The 21,571-nt window shown below is 38.3% G+C and overlaps 1 protein-coding gene and 1 long non-coding RNA gene across 2 annotated transcripts; one reads left to right on the plus strand and one right to left on the minus strand.

The window, feature by feature from the left end:
• Nucleotides 1-281: 281 nt before the first annotated feature.
• rab11fip4a (RAB11 family interacting protein 4 (class II) a) lies at nt 282-19,264 on the plus strand. The gene is made up of 15 exons (XM_026350984.1): nt 282-572; nt 9,141-9,228; nt 9,499-9,587; nt 10,698-10,861; nt 11,032-11,193; nt 11,459-11,593; nt 12,036-12,071; nt 12,299-12,407; nt 13,426-13,529; nt 13,963-14,103; nt 14,726-14,807; nt 15,071-15,208; nt 15,501-15,647; nt 16,262-16,405; nt 16,499-19,264. The coding sequence occupies exons 1-15, from the start codon at nt 330-332 to the stop codon at nt 16,613-16,615; spliced, it is 1,899 nt and encodes a 632-aa protein (XP_026206769.1). The 5' UTR covers nt 282-329; the 3' UTR covers nt 16,616-19,264.
• Nucleotides 18,629-21,565, minus strand: LOC113156116. Its single transcript, XR_003298283.1, has 4 exons — nt 21,499-21,565; nt 20,957-21,053; nt 20,195-20,678; nt 18,629-20,046 (listed from the first exon to the last, which is right to left on the minus strand). It is a non-coding gene; the product is annotated as an uncharacterized LOC113156116 (long non-coding RNA).
• Between the last annotated feature and the right edge of the window lie 6 nt (nt 21,566-21,571).

Genomic DNA, 21,571 nt, shown 5'->3' on the forward strand with positions numbered 1-21,571 from the left:
ATGTTATTTATTTTATCTTGTAAGAACAGGAATATGCTATTTCAAAATTTCCATAGCTTCGTTCTTAGTTGTAAACTCACAATAGTAATATTTATTTGGTTATTTCTGGCATTTCTTGGAGTGGGGCGAGTTCCTGAACGCATCAGCTGAGAGGGAAGCAGGACGCGAAGGGCCAACACACCTGGATTACTAATTAGCAGCTGGCCTGTGACGCAATGTCTCGCGTCCAAGTCGTAAATGATCGCGCACTTCCGTGACGTCCCTCGCTCCTACAGCAGCCGAAGCGGCTTACGTCACAGGTGCACCGAGCGGGTCCGGTGGAGCTGAAGATGAATGATGATGGCGACCGTCACTCCGATTCTCCTACAGTCCATTTGACTTGGAAAAATACGACTCCCGCCGACGAAGCCTGCTCCACAATGGAAGGACATGTTTTCCCCGACCAGGAACAGCTCCTGCAGTGTCTGAGGAGGCTTAAGGAGGTTTTCGACGTGTGTGACGAGGATGCTGACGGCTTCATTCGGGTGGAGCACTTGGTGGACCTCGGGCTTCAGTTCGGTCAAGGAGACGAGGTAAGAGGCTGTGGCTAAAGGACAGGAAAATTATAAGAATAGACGGTGTTTACATGCTTTTTTTCAAGTATTTAAGACGCTGTGGTTGGTCATCAGACATTTTTAAAACGATAAAGTGGCGATGATAAACCCTAAAGCTCTGATAGCAACAGACGACCTGTCGTGTGTGTATTAAATGTCACAGGTGTGTGTATAGAGGTGTTAGCATCTGGTGGCTCCTTGACGTTAGCTAGCTACTAATGGCATTTCCACTCGGAGTGGCGTTTTGTTGAGGACAGATAGAAACGACGCCTGCAGAAAACCTCATGTTTTCTTTCTCCAAAATCAGGTTGTGTCTCCACGGAGTGTCTTACTGCGTGTTTTCCGTGTTATTTAACCGTCTAGGGATCTCTTAGCCACTTCGTTTCCTACTGCTGATGCCTAGACTCTCTTCAGCATGTGAGGTGCCAGAAAGGAATTAATATCAACTATATCAGCATAGCCTAGGCTATTTAAATGAGTGGGTGGTGACCAAGAATCAAAACAATATTCAGACAGATTTTTTTCAAAAATGGATCCATCCCACACAAAAAAAAATGTATATGTATGTATATTACAGTCTTTAAATGTGAAGCCCAAGACTCAGGGGTAAAAACACACCCAGAAAGTTTAGATTACCTAGAAAACTAATTTATAACAACAAAAATAAAATGTGACAATTTTTAATGTTTTTATATTTATAGTTGTGGTATAGGGAGTAAGTAGACACATTTTTTGGTTCACTGTTTAAAAACAACATCAAAACGTGGTTGTATCTCATATATGGAAGGCAGCATTTTCGATGACCACATCAATTTGGCCAGGCACATCTTTCCTTTTTTCTGTTTAGGTTGAAAAAAAAAATTGCAAACAGAATAAAATGGCTCACCACCAAATAATCCAGGATACTATTTGACAGACATTTGTCACAATGGCTGCCAGAAAATGTGTAAAAGAGTCATCTTTTTGTTTTCCAGTTTATGTTAGATACAGTGAGGAAAAACTCACAATGGTCACTGAAATAACATGAAACTGACAAAAGCAATAATAGATAAAACATTCCTAAAAATTAACTCATGAAAATCAGAAAATCATTGGTTTTGAGTTGTAGTTCAACAGAAGCATTTTAAAAAATAAACTAATGAAACTGGCCTGGACAAAAATGATGGTACCATTAGAATAGATTGAAAATAATTTGACATGTTTTGTATTTCTTACAATTTGTCAGGAGGACTGGGAGAAAAGACAAGACAGAAATTGCAAAAAAACCCAAAAAACATTACTGTTTCTGACTGGGAGGATGAGAGCAATAAAGAGTGAATGTCCGGGGGCCCTTTGAGCTGCATCTTCATTCTGAAAGACGGTGCTAACTTTGGCTATCCAAGTTTAGCTCACCATCACTCGACAAGGTGGTACGCTGGATGACTTGCAATCGAATTTAGAATTACTGACGGATAAGACGGTAGAATTGGTCGTTCAAATAGTCAAAAGCCCGACAGGAGGTGGCAGTACGAAAAAAGAAAGTTGGAAATGCTCATGGAATGTGTAACTTTAAGGAAAAAGTTTCGTTACCTGTACCGGTTGCATATCACTAATCATTAGATCTGTTTCTAAATTCACCTAGCACACTTGTTACAACCTCACAACATCATAGATTTGCAGGCCGCAGAGGAAGTACATGATTTGTTAATTTGGGGTACGTTATTGTGTGCAAATCATGTTTACATCGTGTTCAAATGCTTGTGCGGGCACTCATGCTCCAATCATTGTCTGTTGCAATCCAAAGTGGTAACAGCAACCTACAATACTGCAAACTGTAACAGAACTTGCCATTCATCTTATTGTTAGGAAAAACAAAGCGAATAGAGAACCTAGTTCGCAAATACATTTACCAAAATGTAAGTACAAATGTCTGGTACAGAGGTGTGGTATTTGTGACATGGCTGTGCAACAAGACTTTTAAGAAGAAAAGTATTCAGAACCCTATCACTGTTACATACATATACCCCTTGTAAAAGACAGAATGTTCTTTTTCAGACTTTGAAATCTTTGTGGATGAAAAAATAAGTACAAAACATTTTAGACAGCCATGTTACAAATCACACGCACGGCTCCAAAGGTTACCATAGTTATATCATCTTGAAGGCCATTTTAGACCAAAACCTAACATGAACTGATCACACAAGGTTCAAAAGTTCTGTCTGACTGACAGATTTCCATACATACATAGATTCTCTTCGCTTTTTACCTACTGTGCCACTGGCACAACTCCTGCAAGCGTTTTCAATAGCAAACTCTGTCAAAGAGTATTTCCCTCCTCATTTCAGCTGAGAGAAAAAAGTATGTCTGTCCTTATCTAGAGCGTGAAGCATACGAGGCTGAGCACGCCTGAGAGCGAAAAGGATACATTTTTGGCATTGCACAATTTGGCGAAACATTGCATGTTTGACTTTATAAAAGAAGCCAAATTTTACAGTTAAATTGATACTGCCATTTTGAGAATGGCTTGTCTAGAGTTTAGACAACAGTTTCTCTCAGACACACAAATATGCATGCATGAAAGTCTTAAAGTAATGTATATATGGGAACACCAATGAAACAAAAAATTCTGAAGTGAAATCCTTAATGGAAAAGTTGCTTGAGCCAATAAATTCCAGAAACGCTTTGTATGGGGGATCACACATCAGCCATTAAGTTGCGGTACACAGCTGGAGAGAATGAAAATATCTTGTACATTGACGTGATTTCTCTGTATCCATATGCCATGTGTAATTCTCACTGTTTTTATCCTCTCGGTCAACTGGAGATCTTGCACAGCCGTTTTCAAAACTCTCACAACTATTTTGGATTTGTTTGTGCTAAAGTTTACCCCATCACGGGTTGTTCTTCTCTGTGCTCCCTCTAAGAACCAGCAAAGACAAACTCTTGTTTGCGCTTTTCAGACAGATTCGAGGTCGACTATTTCACCTTCTTCAATGATGATGTAGTGCTGATACAGTAGCGATACAACAATGAATACATCACTTCTCCGGGGAATGTGAACGTGTTTATAGCTGCCTTTAATGCAGCCTACGGTTCTCTCAAACTGTACGATTACTTGTACTTTTTACAGGATCATGTTTTGCCCCTCGACACAGACAATCTAGTACTTTAATAAACCTTATTGTATTGGGCGTTGTCATCTTCTCAGCATCCAATCACCCCGATGTGGTGAGAATATTTACGCAGAATTGTTAATGAAATATGAGTGTTATGATGCTGACCCAGAATATTTTTCATCAAGGTAAATACAACCACACCATCAGCATGATTAGTAATTTACTGGTCCTTTTTAAAAACCAGGGGGACAAGCTATACATGAATATCTTAGCTAATCCGATTTGTCCTCAACAAAAGTCATATTTTATGGAGCGCACTAATGACGCAACCAAACCCGCTTATGGCTTAGCACAATGCACAATTGCCATTAATCTCCTAAAGTGAAATATACCCCTTTCTTCCGCTTGGTTCTCTAAACACATAAAGAAACACATAAAGAAACACATAAGACTGATGGCTGATTTAAAGATACCATTTTAATAAAGAAACCCCAATTGTTGATGTAGACTACGGTCTGACTTTACAGTCCCACCTCAGGCTTGATCCAAACACTGCGCATGGAAACTTGCAGTCCTGGTTCACCTCATTTTGAAAATGGGAAAATAATAACAGTGAGGCCCATTGCAGTTCCAACTGTGCCTGCTGGATTCGGAGCTAATTACACAGCGGCACAGTCAGGATGCCATCATGAAGTCATGTGGAACATTTAGGGCTACATATATGGGATTAGGTTGGACCACATTTCATTTACGTAGTAACTGACACACCCCGAAAACAGCTCCCTTTGATAGAGGACCTAAAGCACACATTTTCAGACAGGCCATTGGAGGCGATCTATGCAGCCTTTCAGGAGGAAAATTCAGGTTCAGTATTCTTTAGCCTGAAAAGCATAATAGGAGAGGTTTCTCTCCTCTCTAGAGGATAGCTAGAGGAGCTTCTGTCAAACATCAAAATGGCCTCCCACAAAAAGGTGTATCTGATTTCCCCTGAACAACTGAAACAGAAAATATCAGACAAAAGGCAAAAAGGGATTTTGGTGAAAAATTTTTATAAATTTTGAATCAAAGAGGTTTAACCCCGGAATGAGAAAATAAAAAAGACGTACTTAAAGAAACTTACTCCAACTCTGCCTAAAGAACATCAAAATACAGAGGAGAAGAAATGAATGGTCATCAGGAAGATCAATCCATGTTTTCGGAATATAGACTATAATATATAATATAGAAATATTTTTTATTTTATTCATTTTTAAAGTGCATGTAGTATGATGGTAGTATTTTTTATTATTATTTATTTATTTTTAAAAGCAACAACTTTGCAGTCATTGAGTACATAGCCATGGTATAAACACAAAAGTTAATGGAAGGTCAGGCCTCAAGCTCTCTGGGTTAAGTAAAACACGCAGTGTTGACCACAGGCGGATGACAATTCGTGCCAAAACTGTTTGGTGTTGTATTGAACAGGTGGACAATTGTCAAATCCTTGCATTCTCCTGCCCACAAAAGCCACATTGTCAGCTATACTCACTACTACATAATTAAAACACCCAGAAATAAATTCTCCTGGTTGCATATTCTCAAGTTTGAAGGTACAAAGTACATTTTCACATTTATTTTTGAGAAAGGATAGAGCGTGTGTTCCTTTTCATCAATGCTGCAGCTCAGCCGAGATGCATGGTGGGTAAGATGGTGACTTTTTTTGTCAAATAAGGAGGTTCCTAAAATGTGCAGTCGAATCTGGTCCTATTCACCAACATGAGACAAAATTCATCTTTGGTCCTGACAAGTTTAATTCTTAGATCCAACGACTTCAAAAGAACATGTTCACAAATCAAAAGGCTGGTGAGTTGCAGTCGGTAGACTTAAAATTCTCTAGATCAGGTGCTAAACTCTTTTCTTTTAATGAGCCCCTTGTTACCCCCATCAATTTGAATGGAATCCATAGACCCAGCTGTATCTTTATAAACTAGTCTGGCTGAGAATTTTTTTTGTTTTTTGTTTTTTTAGGTGATGAATAGTTGAGTTATGTTTCAATCATAAATCTGTAAGGTCGAGTAGCGGAAGTCTGATTGATTAGACGATACAGTCACATCGCATAGGCTACAAATGGTCTTTAAATGGGCCTGATTTTTACATAACTGCTTTGCTTGAAATATCATTTCAAGTTCAGACTTGTTTCCTAGGTGCTTGCCTCGATTTCCTCAAACACTTGTCATCTTTCTCCCTGACGGAGCCCAGTTCTGACTATTTCAACGCTGAGTGTTGTAATATGTTTTTTTTAATTTGTTTATTTATTTTATATTTATTCACGTCGGTTTATGGTAGGCGCCTAGCCTCCACCATCGCTTATACCTTTTGTGAATTGGCACAACCTAAGGGGAGGTGGCTTGTACGCGGTCTGATTATTTATTTATTTATTTATTTATGTATTTATGTATTTATTTATTTATGTATTTTTCGTACACCGAATCAAACATTTTTATTTTTTATTCAATTTCATTCATAAAATGTGCAAGGCCTGGATGTGACATTACTTAATGTCACACTTAAATAAAAAAAAAAAGCTGCCAAACCGAACAGCTTTAGTGACATTATTTGATTGGGGCAGGAGATGATCAATGTCATAAATTACTTCTTCACAGAAGCGACTCCTTATTCTCTCTGCTGTGCAATTTTCATAAATACTTCAATCCTTATTTCATCAGTCCACAAACATTTACCCAATACTGCTATGGAGTGTCGGTGTGCTCATTTGCAAACTTCAGGCATGCAGCAATATTCCTTTTAGTAAGTAGTGACTTCCTTCATAATGTCCTGCCACAGACGCCCTGCTTGTTCAGTGTTTTACTATAGACTAATAAACATAGATGTTTGCCAGTTCCAATGATGCCTTCAAATCTTTGACTGTCACTCATGGTTGTTTTTTTCACCCCATTAATGAGTGTTTGTTGTCCTCTTTGGATCATTTTGACAGGCTGCCCATTTCTTGTTGGAATAGCTGCAAGCCCAAAGTGTCTTCATTTGTAGATTGTTTGCCTAACTGTAGACTGGTGAAATTTTAAAGTCTTTGAAATTACTTTGTAACCCTTTCCAGACAGGGATTATGTAAGTCAACAATTCATAGATCCTCTGGAAAGCTTATTTTGCCAAGGCATGGCTCACATATTCACATATTCTCTTTGTGTGAAGCAAACTTAAAGTTTGAGTTGTTTTTGTCGGCCAAAGTAGCTCTAGTCCACACCTACAAACAAATATTCTTAACAAGACTCCAAGTATGCTAACACCTGACTCCAGTTAGCTTGATTCACATACTTTTTCCACTTGCACTATGAGGTTTTTATGGTTGTATGGTTGTTTTTCTTGCCACTGTATCTGAGCAGTGACAGTATATATATACCTCAAATCACCTCAGCAGCAGCTTTGTAGCATAAAAGCAATTTAAATTTAATACGTTTATCCACAACTACAGTAGTTACAGCTACATACATTACTTACCATTTATGTTGTGATTGCCATTTTCTCTGACCTGATCTCAAAATTAACCTCTTCAAATGTCACCATGGCTGTCTGTATGTTTAAGGAAAAAAGTATATCAAGAATGATTTGGCTTAACTCTGGCCCAGGTGGATAATATTTCGAAACTTTCAGACATAAACACAAAGCACACTGTGACGCTGATGATGAAGCTATTGTATGCTTTGTTAGTAAAAAATTAAGTGTATCCCTGTCCTAAGTGTACCTTTAAAAGTGCATAAACTAATATTGGTCTCAGGTTCAGGACCATGGAGAGCTCACTGCCAGTGGCAGGTTCAGCACCAGTAGTGCCTGTACACTTTCCATGGTACTGAAACTTGGCCCAGCAAGAGTGTTAACGATTCCTAAGCCATGATTCTGTGGCTTGCTACTCTAACCTGCAATATCATATCCATTAGCCTATTTAAGTTGGGGTGGCATTCTTGTTTTAATGACATGTAGAAACATAGAAAGAAATAGTAAAGGGTGATTGAAGATGGTTTGGAATAAAGATTAGCATTGTTTCCAGATTTTATTACTCTCAGAATGCTATGAAGTCCAACTAACAGCTTGCTTTGTTTCTATACTACTCCATCTTGAACCATCCATGTAATTGATTTACACCGGCTGGACTCGTAAGATTTAAAGTACTGGTTTCATATGAGGGAGCTTGCTCTGCATGTACTATGCAGAATAATTGATATTGTTTGTACCATGTTACTAGAACATTGCATTGAAGAAATGGGCATTAGTAGTAGATGAGGCAGATTGTACATGCACTGATCATTACCCATAAATGATATCTAACAGTGAGAGTGGATTTTCCTTAAAGCTGTCACAGTGGCTGAGCACCCAGAACACATCACTAAAAATAAATCCGCCATACTAAGAGGAAGCTACTTCCTCCTCCCTTCATGCTGCTCCTCACCTCCATGTGTTCTTTGTCACTATGGAGACAGAGCTTCAGAGGGAGTATTTGACCGGATTGGTTGGTTATTAAGTAATGAAATGATCCTCATAGTTGCTCAAAACGGCTTATAAAATGGTGCTCTGCAGCATTCCTGTATTTACCCTTACATTTTTTATTAGGAAACAATCTTCTTTCTAAAAGCATCTGTTTCTATAGCAATGGATTTCATGTTATCTTCCTATAAATTATTATAATATTTTGAATGTGCATTGCTGCTCCTGTACTGGATGAGAACACATGCACAAACTGAATTATTACAGTACAAACAAATTTCCAGCAAAACAGATATAATTCATTTTATGTGTTTTTGTTTAATGTATTTAGTGGAAATTGGTAAATACATGTTTTTTTTTGTGTGTGTGTGTTTTTTATAATACTAAAACATCATTTAGATATTTTTTGGTACTAATTTTAGTGTTACATTTTGTATTTCTCATATCAAACAACTACTGTTATATATTATTACCATCACAACATTTTTCAAAGCAAGCAATGTTATAGATTTTATAATTTTCTAAATGTATATTTAACATTTTTATCGTAACATTTAGACATACAATGGAATTTAATATTTGCGTATTGTGTTACAATACAGTTAAGCCTACTTTTAGTCTGGTCATATTTTTATGACAGGCACTACAGTGATAAAAGTCAGTAATAAAATCAGGAATGGAAATATTTCAGTAGGAACACAATTCTCATCAATTTTGCCTTTGTACACCACCACAGTGGATTTGAAATAAAACAATTAACTGCTTAGTTGATTTGCCCACACCTAATGATTTCATCACAGATTCCATTTACAAATGCTACACAACCAACTTCAACCAACTAGAAAACTGAAATCATGAGAAAATAATACATGCATAAGATAGTAGGGTTATGTATGAAAGTATTTTTAAACCTTACATTACAGTTATACATAAATAAAATGAACTTGGCTTGACTTTTTTTTTTTCTTTTGTACAGGTAAAGAAGTTAACCGGGTACCTGGATCCTAATGCTCATGGGAAAATTAACTTCAAAGACTTTTGCCATGGAGTGTTTGCTATCAAAGGTGAGGAAAGATGTGTTCTTAATACTGAACACATTTTAACCAACATAGTATGTATTTACATACTGTCTGATGACTACCTTTTGGTAGATGGTATAAATGTGATTAGCTACCATTGTTCTTGTTGGTTTACTTTGTCAGAGTCTCTCTGTCTGTAAACTCATCATAGAACAGGATACCATTAGAAATGCCACCATTGCAATCTCCTGAACAAGTGAAAGAGAGTTATGGTATATGTTGAACTTTTTCTTCCTTTTGTCTTTTTCCTGCTAGGTTGTGACGAGATACTAAAAATGGCTACAGGTCCTCACAATACTATATCTAACCAGCCGTCTGTTACTGACAATGGTTACATTTACCAGGTACAATTTGTTACTGCCCTGTTTTTCTGTTTTTGGTTAGCAGTTAAAAGTCAATGTATGGAGAAAAATGTAAGAGCTCACAGTATTTTAGCTCACAGACTTCATCTAGTATTAAAATTCCTTCTGGCTCAGTTAAGCGGTCCCGTCATTTTGTCATTCATACTATGATCCATAATGCCTCTTCCCAGGTCACTACATTTTACAGGACGTGTTTGGGTGTAATACAAAGTGAATGTTTTAGATATACTAAGAGCCCAATACACAATTTCTTCTGTTACACGTGTGAATGCAGCACACAGCACTGAGTAGACAGAGGATGCCACTTAAAGTCTGTAACACTTGCTAAGGAGTTGGGGACCTTGTACATTAAACCCGAGCGATAAAGGTCAGCCAATGATTGAGGTGCACGGCAAAATGCTGTGATTTCTCAGTCCTGCTTTTTACTTATATTTTCTGTGTCATAGCTCCATATCTCCTCACATGCATCTTTATTTCCAAAAAATGTGTATAATTGATGAATGGAAGGCCCCTCAGAGACCATATAATGTCTGCTGTGTGCGCCATTTCTACACACAAAACACGTTTATTGAAATGAGAGAGAGAGAGAGAAAGAAGGAGAGGTGTGTATGTTGCCATGGCATCTCAGTTGGGTGAAGCCAGACAGGACCATGATTTATTAATAGACTTTCAGTGTTTGGCAGATTGATACAGCAGCAGATTATAAGGATACATTTGTTGGTAAGGATAAATGTTTTTTTAGAAGTATAGTCTGGGGATGTCTTGTGATAATGAATCATATACAACCACGAAATTCTGTTCCAGTCTTTCTAGAGTCTATCATCTTTCCTCATCAGTTAGTGATGTAGTCATGAAATGGATGAATCACAAAGATGAGACCAGTTTCCCATTTTTCAATTCCTTAATGACTCCACTTGAAACAGTGCCAAGGATTCATTCTGTTCATTTCTGATTCCAGTCAATGTTGTAGAGATAGTATAACTATATATTGGAACAGCACTGACACTTGGTATAGTGATATGAACAATGTAGTCGGTACAGTATGTGTATGTTCATTTACATACTAATCTTTAATGTGCTTTTTATTTATAGAATGGTGTGGCCAAACTGGGCCCACCCATTATCTTGTGCACCCAGTCCTACCCAGACTGCAGTGCGTATGGTGAGGTTTGTGGTGCTGATGGAGAGTGTGAAATGGACAGCAGCACTGAAAATGCCAACACCTCTAACACTCTGGAGCCAACACGGCAAAACTGGTCAGTCGCAACCATATCTGACAGTGGGTCTTGTTAACTGCTTCCAAGTGAGAGCATGTGAGCAGTAATCATGTTGTCAGGAGCCTGATTTGAATCCAAAGTTCATTCATGGCTTCATTAACTGATATTACCAGTCTTAATTGTTATTTACTTCACTAATGCAACCCTAGCCGTCAGATTGGCTCAGCATCTGCATCGGTCATTTCTGGGGAGGAGCAGTTTGAGGACTATGGTGAGGGAGAGGATGTTGATTTCACTCCAAGCAGCCCTTGCCCTGAAGATGACACTCGCACAAATGGCTTCTCAGACCTAGGATCTTCACTGCCCTCTAGGTTTGTGGTCAGGCTTCATACACACACCCTGATAGTCACTGTTTCTGCCCAATAGGCATTTTTAATAGCAGGAAGGAAAATCATATACATTTTTTTGGAGAATAGTGCCTTTCTCTTTGCAACTCTACGACATGAATGAGGATTCAAGAGGGTCACATACTTAATTAGGTTTCTTTAATCTAGTTTGGGACAAGGATGAAACATGTTTATGCAGAAATAGAGAATATTCCAAATGGTAAACACAATAGCCTCTTTGTAATTGTAGTGCTGGGCAGACTCCGCAGAAGATGCGACAGCTGTACAGCAGTGAGCTGCTGGACATCTACTGTTCTCAGTGCTGCAAGAAAGTAAATCTGCTCAATGACCTGGAGGCTCGACTTCGAAACTTAAAAGCCAACAGGTAAAGCACGCACACAATGGAGGCGCACAGGGTGATAGATTCCTAAAGGAGGTAAGAGCTGCTACATGAGCATACCATTATACACACACACACACACACTATTCCCCTAAATCCCTTACTCTTATTCCATCTTCATACCAGCCTCTGCACCCACACCAAAAGGGGAGCCTGAGTTGTTGCTATAGTAACCACCCAATTTGGTGGCGTGACTGATTGGCCGTTTTTGTGTCTTTGTGCTGGATTGTCACAATGCAGCAACAAAAACTGGTTTAGAAACATTAAACAGACCATAAATGTTCATGGCAATTTATACAGCTGTAAGGAGTGATAGTACCGGTATGAGTTGTAGTAGTAATAATTGCAGTAGTAGGAAGAGGTAGATTCATAAAAAATGAATAATTAAAAGCCCTGTGTATAACTCAGTTTCTCTCTTGTGTTTCAGTCCTAATAAAAAAATTTCCAGCACAGCCTTTGGACGGTAAGTGGCCCCACTTTCCCACTGAAGACTTTAAAATGAAAATGCTGCAGTAAGTCTGTATTTACCTTCAATAGAAGGATAGTGGTGTGTTCAGCATTTAGCAGGGTGATAAACAGAGCTGTGATGAAAGAGCAGGTTTTGAAACTGATATATCGTCTATATCATTGTCTTGTTCGGTGAGTAAATATGTCCATGCTTATTTCCAATGTGTCCTCTCCTCCATGCAGTCAGTTGTTTCAGGCCAACCACACTGTGTTTGGGTCAAGTCAGGGCAGCAGCACAGAGGATCTTTTCACAGACAGCATTGACTCTTGTGACCTTGACATCACGGAGAAGGTACAAACACATGTATGCAAAGCTGCTTGCACTTTTTACATATTGGGAACCAGGATTTGGGTCAACACCGGCTTGGTTCATCACACGGTATAGTGTAAAGCTTAAAGGAAAGGCTTGAGGTTTTAGGCAAGAAAGCAGTGTCTACACCAGGCATAGCAGCTCTGGTGCTAAGGAGGCGTTCAGATGCAATATTGGTTGTTTTAGAGACACTCACTGTTCACATGCACAATAGCAGAAAAATAGAGTTGAGTAAACACAAATTGTCAAATTGGTCAAATTACAATAAATGACAAGCTGCAGCACTTGCTAATCAAGAGAAATCATTGAAATTCGCTGTCTGATATATAGAGGTGGACATGTGTGCACTTGAACAGTGCCTGTCCACAAGAAGATATGTTTTGGAATATATTTCCATTAAAGAAAATAACCAAAATAATTTATATAGTGTAGCTTTAAAACATAAGCACATGTGTAATATATTCGCTGCATATCTACTGAAACACTTTATTTGTAGACACAACATGGATACGAAATTTGAGACCATCCCTGTGTGAATGCAGTGAATAGTAAGCTCCAGCCAGTAGCTGGTTATGTTAGCAAAAGATGTTCATCTTCCTTTAGACTTAGGAGTAATTATTACATGACTGTATCTGTATATAACTAATACAGCGCATTATCCCTCTGGTAAGTAGCATTACTTTGGGAGATTATAGTATTGGGTAGTGTGACTTTTCTCCAAGTATGTTCTTTCACACATCTGCATGTTGACTGGGGCTTTTTCTACGCAGCAGTTCATATATATGCATACTGAGTTCTTTGTTCTTGAACTTAAACGTTTTAGAGATTGCAAAGTACAAAACAGAAATTTACATTTTGAATGAATCTATTGTAAATGTGATTATTTTAACAAACATACACTATTGTGCATAGATATAAAAATGATACAGAGTTTACAAAACAAATGCTAACCCCTACCTGTGTGTCATTGGATGAACTAAAAGCCTGGTCGTCTCCACAGGTCAGTTATCTGGAGAAGAAGGTGACAGAGCTGGAAAATGACAGTCTGGCCAACAGTGACCTTAAGTCTAAACTCAAACAGGAAAATACTCAACTTGTCCACAGGTAGGAAAATAAACTGTCTGGCTTAACAATAATTAGATTAACCATACAAAAATAACACAAACTCCAATATGATAAACTACCACCCAATGTGAATTTATCATGTGATATTGTTTTTGAATTTCACATGTTGCTTACTGTTCATTTTGTTTATGCATTATTTGAAGAGCACAGATGACTGTATCATGTAAATGTATCATATGAATTGCAAGAAACCCATATGCCGACATGTGAATTTTCCATGTAAAATGATGATCTACATGTGAATATGTGAAATACCTTCAAAGTGTTTGTAGAAAGCGTAAAGACAGAATATGATGTGTAGGTATTTTTTTGATCTACTTTATTTAAAATTCATACAGTTCAATTTGGCCCAGTGTAATGAATGTAACGTTTTTTTTTTTTTCTCCTCACACTGTGTGTTTGTGTGTCCCAGGGTCCATGAACTGGAAGAGCAGGTGAAGGATGCAGAGACTAGGGCAGATCAGAGCCTGGACGAGGAGATGAAGAGACACCGGGAGGCATATAGCAAGATGGAAAGGGAAAGGAACACACAGATAGACCAACTCTCTAAGAAGTAACCTCATCAGCCATATACTGTAGCAACAAGTAACATTTCCACTGTACCGGTAATTCCAACTCTGAAAGATGCTGGTGCTGGCTTTGACTTTGCCTCTTTGAAACAAAACATCAAGGGGCATATTACATAACCACAGTTTCAGTGGGTAGATTTCTGGCTGGGGTACCTTTGCTCCACATCACTCTCCTATCTCTCTGTCTTTATTTATAGTCTCAAGGGTAAAGTTGATCTAAAACAGGAGAGCGCACCATCCTGAACTTAATCAGAAGCAGAACTACTCCTTTCTTTCTCATCCATAATGATGGATAGTTGTAGCACATGACACATTTTTTTTCCTTCAAACCTAAACCTATGTTAGGTACGGGCTCATCTTCAGTATGTTTGGGGACTATTGGTGCTCCTTTTGTACTGTTGTGATGAGAGTGACAAGTCTGCAGCTTTATGTAATCTATGATTTGAGTAAAGCCAAGCTAGAACCAGCATTTTTACAGGCTACCAGACTGATCCGTTACATTGTTCTGCTTGACATACATTCATCTGTGCATTTGTCTGTCTTTGATGACTCTTCCAGTTTGAACCAGCAGATGATTTTTAAGGTCTTTTGTGTGTGTCTACGCAGGGTACAGCTGTTAGATGACGACAACACAGAGATGAAGTTAAATGTGTGCAGGCTCAAGTCTCAGACTGAGAAACTGGACCAGGTCAGTGGGACTAACTCAAAGAATAATTCCAGTTTAATACAACATGGGTTAATTTGTGTACTGGCTGTTATTTCTGTCAATAAAAATAAACATGTAGTGAAAGCTGTTAACGTTAATGGTTGAGCTGAGAATGCAGTGACTTTACAAATAAAAAGACAAAGTTTAGAAAGTGAAATGATGCCATCATTAACCTAACTTCTTTGTTTAAATTAGAGCATAAGGAGTAGTGAAATTGCTTATTTTCTGGCATCTTCCTTCTGCAGGAGAAACAGAGGATGACAGACAAACTGGAGGACACTAGTCTGAGGCTGAAAGATGAGATGGACCTCTACAGGAAGATAATGGACAAGCTCTGGCAAAATCGCCACGAGTACCAGAAGGAAAAACATGCCATGCAGGAGGTAAAGCGCTTTAGCTAGTAGAGAAATACATGTGAAATATTCAGTTGAATCGAAGCCCATGTGTTACTCTAAAGGGGCTGATCTTGCATCATTTCCATTTAATTTTAAAGTGAGTGTCAAATTATTATTTTTTTTTTTTGTGAAACCATATTACATATGTTTGCCCAGATCATCTACTGCAATCTTAGTCATAGTACTTATAATGCTTTGTGGTTATGTCAACAATTATTTATTTATCATCCCATAGACAATAAAGTTCCTAACAAACTACCTACTTCTCTTTTCCCTGCAGCTGATCGATGATCTGCGTCGGGAGCTGGAGTATCTGCAGTTGTTTAAGCTGGAAATGGAGCATCCTGGGAAGGGCAAGGGTCTGTCTGAGTTTAATGCCAAGACCAGGGAGACTGAAATGGAAATTGAAGTCAAGAGACTGAAACAGGTTGACATGCACAGCTCACACACATCTGTCATTTGTTCCTGAAACATTTAGGTTTCTCCCATAGTACTGGTTCATTTAATCATTTCATGGATGATGAAATTCAGCAGTATTTGCATGATAAGCCATCAAAGATATACTGGTAGATATATTATCAGTCTGTCTGTGAGCCAGTACAAGACGTTTCAGTGTAGAAATGTGTCCAGGTTAATTAAAGATAGGACCATTGTTACATACTGTTGTTACTAGAGAGCACCATCAAATTAAAAGGATCACTGTCAAAATATGTGTTGTTTAACAATGAACATTTTGTGCATGCATTATTTATGTCTTGTATTAGTACTGAGTCAGTTGGTACCAGTAAGTGTCCTGCAGTATTTGTTAAAATAAAAAAAAACTGTGTTTAACATAATACAATGTTATCTTTTGTTATAAATATAAGAATCTTTAAAGAAGATTAAAATCCTTATCAGTGAATCTCTAGTATTTAGCCTTGAAGTACATGTTTGGTTACAAATTACATTTTATGTAGTACCTTCTGGGACTGCAGCGTTGGCTGCAGAAAGCTTCATCCAGAATCATCTTACAAAGGAAATGTTCTTTATTTGCTTCCATAGGAGAACCATAAGCTGCGGGATCAGAATGACGACCTGAACGCTCAGATTCTCAGTCTGAGCTTGTACGAGGCTAAGAACCTGTTTTCCTGTCATACTAAGGCCCAGTGCCTGGCAGCCGAGATTGACAACGCATCCAGAGACGAGGTTAGTGTGCTGCTGGTGGATGAATGTAATGATTATGTTTGGTATGGCTATCATTCTAAGGTTTTTTTGTGTGTCCGTCTCTCTCTCTCTCAGCTGGTAGATGCTTTGAAGGAACAGGAGGAGATCAATCTGCGTCTGAGGCAGTACATGGACAAAATCATTCTGGCCATTCTTGACCATAACCCCTCTATTCTGGAGATCAAAAATTAAATGCCACATACACACTCAGCACAGTATCACAGTCGTTTTTGGATATTCTATTGCCCAACAGCTCATACCTTAGAATTCAAATCTTCAAGATTCCTGGTTGTTTTGGCAAGAACCCTGGTTACTAATTGGGTAAGAGCAAATGCAGTTTAATAGTACAGGTCCCAGAATTCTGAGGGCAGCCTAAGCTTTAGACAAGATATCAGCCTTTTTTCTGTTTACACTGTTCATGTGAAGTAGCAGCAGCATTAAATGTTTGGTTAGAATTAGCAGCTGTGAAGGAGCATTATAATGAACAGGAAGCAGTGAGGTTGCCATCAGTGAGAGCAACGCAGGGTTACATTGTTCCCTGTGTGTGTGTGTGTGAGAGAGGTAGCTCAATCAGGGCGGACCCTGCCACAAGCAATTAAATTGTCTTTATGGAGAGGTAATTGCATACTGTAAATATATTATATAGGCATTTCTGTAAAAAAACGGATTTTGTCTTTATGAAAATCAGATTGAGGATGACAATTAGAACTTTAGACTGTAGCCCAAAATATAAATGCTCTACATCTTCTTTCTGCTCACTGTTTTCCAAAAACGTAGTTACAGAGGAATGTACAGTCCCCAGCAGTAAACACACACTTGACTTCTTGTAGTTTTGTGGCACTTATTGAAACAATGGATCACTGCAAACCATTTGCCAAAGCACTCCATAATGTTTTAGAATATGGATGTGTTCGTGCCATCTTCCAGTTGGCTATTAGTTTAGTCATTACATAGTGGTATGAAAATTAATTTATTCAGATTTGCATGAGTTTAGTGTTCAGTTTGTTTAATCATTGACAGGCATATCGTCGTGTGGCAATGCTAAACAGAAATGCAAGTCACACAACAATATTCAAGATCATTCACGTCTGTAAGCCAGGTACATAATCAGGAAGTGGTTAGCTTAGCTTAGCAGTAAGACTAGAATGTAATTAATCTGTAATTAACATGTGTTTGTTTAATCTGGACATCTGGACAAAGAAATGTAAAGTGAAACTTTGTGCTTTCAGAAACTACTTGTTGATGAATATGTTGATCCCCCTGACCAGTGCTTCTGGGCAGCATCTCATGTAGCATGTAAAGTATATCTGCTAAGCTGAAAACACAAACACTGACATGGACCTTAGGGAACACTCTCAGGTTCTGCATTTTAGCTGTGATGTGTTGCTAACCCTTTAATTTGGTTGTTTCAACACAACTTTCGACATGATTATATGCTGCATATGACACCATAAAATGTTACTGTCAATAGCTACATCATTGAGCCTTTGTAGGACTATTCAGCGCAGACCATGAACCATGAAAAGGTTCTCTGGAAACAGTTTATATTATATATATTTTAAAGGTGCCAATAGCCAACGTTATGTGCCAAATTATAACTTTCCACTGTTTTCAGTGCTTCTGCAGTGAAATAATTGACAATAGTTAAAGCATGTCCTCATCCGAGTTGGATGGCTTACTGTCATCTCATAAACTTTCTACAATTATGTGTTTGTTTACATATTGAATGTTGAGCTCTGTAAGAAATAGTTTGATCACTACTGATGAATCACCTTAAAGACACCCTGTGGAGTTTTTCACCACCAGCAGCGCTATGGAGCAGTGGAGTTCAGTTTACCATGCACATGCATGAACATTGGGCTTTCATAGTTCACAGCTCTCTTGCTGTTGGTTTCGTACTTATGGACAGTTGATCGGGACAATTTACCAAGAAAGGCAACGGCATCTGGAGAGTTCTGTGAGATCCTTCGCAAATGTTGTGAGACCAAGGAACAACATTTACCAAAGATGTTGTTAGGCCTCAAAGATGTGTTCTAGTCTTAAACACTGAACTGAAATGTAAAGCTTGTGCTGTTTACAGAGAAACTCCACAGGGTGCCTTAAGTAAAGATTTTCATTCACTGTTTCTAGCCTTTCACAGAAACTCAAGAAATCAGATTTTACTAATGTATTAGAGTAATTTCCACATATTTTTTTAGAAAAACATAATTGTATGTTTAAAATGTGAAGAGCACTTACATATTGTACGCATCTTGATAGATTTAAATAGAAAATAATCAGTTAATTCTTTATTGTGATTTTGATCTGGCCTTCAAACTGATGAAACAACATTCTACTAATGTTGTGAATTAGTCTCACCTCAACTAAGTCACTTTAAATATTTCACATTTATGTGCATTTTCACTCCTAATGTAACCTAGATAAGCTAGGTGCGTCACAGTAAGGAGAGCAGCACTGAGCACTAGATTACCTAACTAGAGAAACTAGTTTTGCTTCACTGCACAAATGGTTCACATGGTGATTTGTTTCTTTTAAATTTCTTTGCTTACAGGTTTTGTGCTTTTGCACAAGGTATTAAACAATATTTAAGTATTCTTGCTGTGATTTTTGTCCATTGTTGCAGTTGTGAGCTTTTATATTCTCATTTTTCCTTTGACAGAGTATTTGTGATTTCATACATTGTAAATGTTGTACAGAATCTAGTTCCTATTTATGTGCAAGTCATTCCACTTATTCCAAAGTCTCTTTGAGAGGTCTGACACAATATCAAACTGTGTTGTGCATTCATAATATATAACACACTTAGCATACAAAATATTTACCTGGAGTAATGATATTAAACACGATTTCCAAAAAACAATATAGACACTACACGTTACATCTCACATGTGTTCACACTGATACGTGACTATGGTGTACAAACTAGAAGTGTAAATAAAATCTATTTGCTTTGCTGTGACTGAGTTGGCCTTGTTGTTTGTTGTATCCACAGGTGGATTGAGCGAGGGACTTAAAAAAATAAAAAAACTATCAGACATATATAACAACACAGTGCATCAGAAACGCCTTTTGTATCGGATAACCTAAATCTGAGTATTGGAGGAGATAGTAGGTTCAGCTACAGCATCACAAATCCCTTGTTTGCAGTAGCTGTGTCAAGTCTAGGACTCACTGAACTCAACTGTTGGTTTCTTCAGAGGTTTCTACTGTGTGGAGGTTTTTTTCCCTCATGTCACTTAGGTGAAATCATAAATGTTAGGTTTGCTCAGCGCACCAGTGATTTCAGGACAATCCAAATTTTTGTATTAGACTGGTTTTCCCTCTGGTCAGATTCACAATGACTTTCCTTTCTTCCGTAGACAGCTTTTTGGTTTTCATGTTGATTGATCCACAACAAGTGCAGTTTTCACAGCCAAAACCAAAGAGCAGTCATCCAGAGCTACTTACTGTATTATTTGAACAATCTCACAGGACACAACATTATAATCTATATCTAACTTAAGTTGAGGATGTCAGAAATCGGTTGGTATGCCAAAAACAAAAGTCCTCTGGGGAAGGCGAAGTCCAATGATTCCACACAGAAAAGCCCAAAACTGAGCAGGTAAAAAAAGATTCTGGTTCAACTAGTAAGGAAGAAAACAGAGACACTATTTAATAATCCAGCAGAGGACTAATAGAAACTTTAGAGTAAATTAATGTAAAAAAAAAAAAGGGCTTTTAATACAGAAATGTTGGCTGAAACACATGCACATGTGCAATATAGGCACTCACCACTCGGTCTGGCTCCTTTTGCATGAATTACTGCATCTATGTGGTGTGGCATGGAGGCGATCAGCCTGTGGCACTGCTGAGGTGTTATGGAAGCCCAGGTTACTTTGATAGCGGCATTCAGCTCGTCTGTATCGTTGGGTCTGGTGTCTCTCATCTTCCTCTTAACAATACTCCAAAGATTCTCTATGAGGTTTAGGTCAGACAAGTTTGCTGCCCATTTAAACACAGTGCTTCCATGGTCATTTTGCAGGCACTGGTACTTTTGGCAGTTTGGGCAGGTGTCAAGTCTTGCTGGAAAATCAAATCAGCATCTCCATAAAGCTTGTCAGCTGAGGGAAACATGAAATGCTCTGGAATTTCTTGGTATACAGCTACGCTGACTTTGGACTTGATAAAACACAGTGGACCAACACCAGCACATGACCTGGCCCCAAATGATCACTGACTGTGGAGACTTCACACTGGACCTCAAGCAACTTGGACTCTGTGAAAATCGCATTACAAAAAAAAAACAAAAAAACAAAAGGCATTACAAATCTTTTTTTTTAATTGATCTTATGTAATATTGTTGGTTTCTGAGATAGTGAATTTTGGGCTTTCATTAGCTGTAAGCCGTAATCATCAAAATTAAAAGAAATAAACGGCTGAAATATATCACTCTATATGTAATAAATCTTTGTAGTAAACAAGTTTCACTTTCTGAATTAAATTACTGGAATAAATAAGCTTTTTGATGATTTTGACTCATTTATTGAGATGCACCTGTACACATGAGGCAGGGAAAAGGGAGTGGAGACATCTGGTGGCTGGAAGGGAGATGACTGGTAACAGGTGCTCCATGATAGATAAGAGGACAGAGCTAAACACACCACACAAACATCACTGTGAGCATGGACAATGTAGATACGAGGGATGTTCAGTTGAGCTTTTATTCCTTGTTTCTCTGCAGAGAGAAGTGTGAAAGACTCTAGGAGTGACAAAGGATCACTATTCCCCAAGGATTAATAAAGTATCAATTATTAATAATGGTGGGCAACTGAGGCAGCCTGGTGGTCTGGCAGATCATTGGCCTTAGATGCAGAAGGGTCAGGGTTCAAACCCCATCACTGACACCAGGCGTGTCTTCTCTTTCTACTTCCTGATCCAGAGCTCACCCTGGTGAACACTGAACACTAATCCTGACTCAAACACTGAGTTGCATTTACTGATCAGGTCTGTGAAGACGTTTTTCTTAAATATACAATGTAAGAAAACTCCAGATTGAATCTGTAACCTAAGTAAACTCTAACCCTTGTCTATACAACCTGCTTATGATGTAAAGTGGTTGTGGGGTTGTCATCCTCCAGTCCAGCAGGCGGCAGTAACGATCTGGAATTT

Source organism: Anabas testudineus, chromosome 8 (genome assembly GCF_900324465.2).
Source record: "Anabas testudineus chromosome 8, fAnaTes1.2, whole genome shotgun sequence".
In the NCBI taxonomy this organism is placed as follows: domain Eukaryota; kingdom Metazoa; phylum Chordata; class Actinopteri; order Anabantiformes; family Anabantidae; genus Anabas; species Anabas testudineus.

What these genes read in the sequence shown, in the direction of transcription:
- rab11fip4a (XM_026350984.1), top strand. Translation starts at nt 330, where the DNA reads ATGAATGATGATGGCGACCGTCACTCCGATTCTCCTACAGTCCATTTG. An exon ending in ACAATGGTTACATTTACCAG is followed by an intron (nt 9,588 to 10,697) that starts GTACAATTTGTT and finishes TTTTATTTATAG; the next exon opens with AATGGTGTGGCCAAACTGGG. An exon ending in ACAACGCATCCAGAGACGAG is followed by an intron (nt 16,406 to 16,498) that starts GTTAGTGTGCTG and finishes TCTCTCTCTCAG; the next exon opens with CTGGTAGATGCTTTGAAGGA.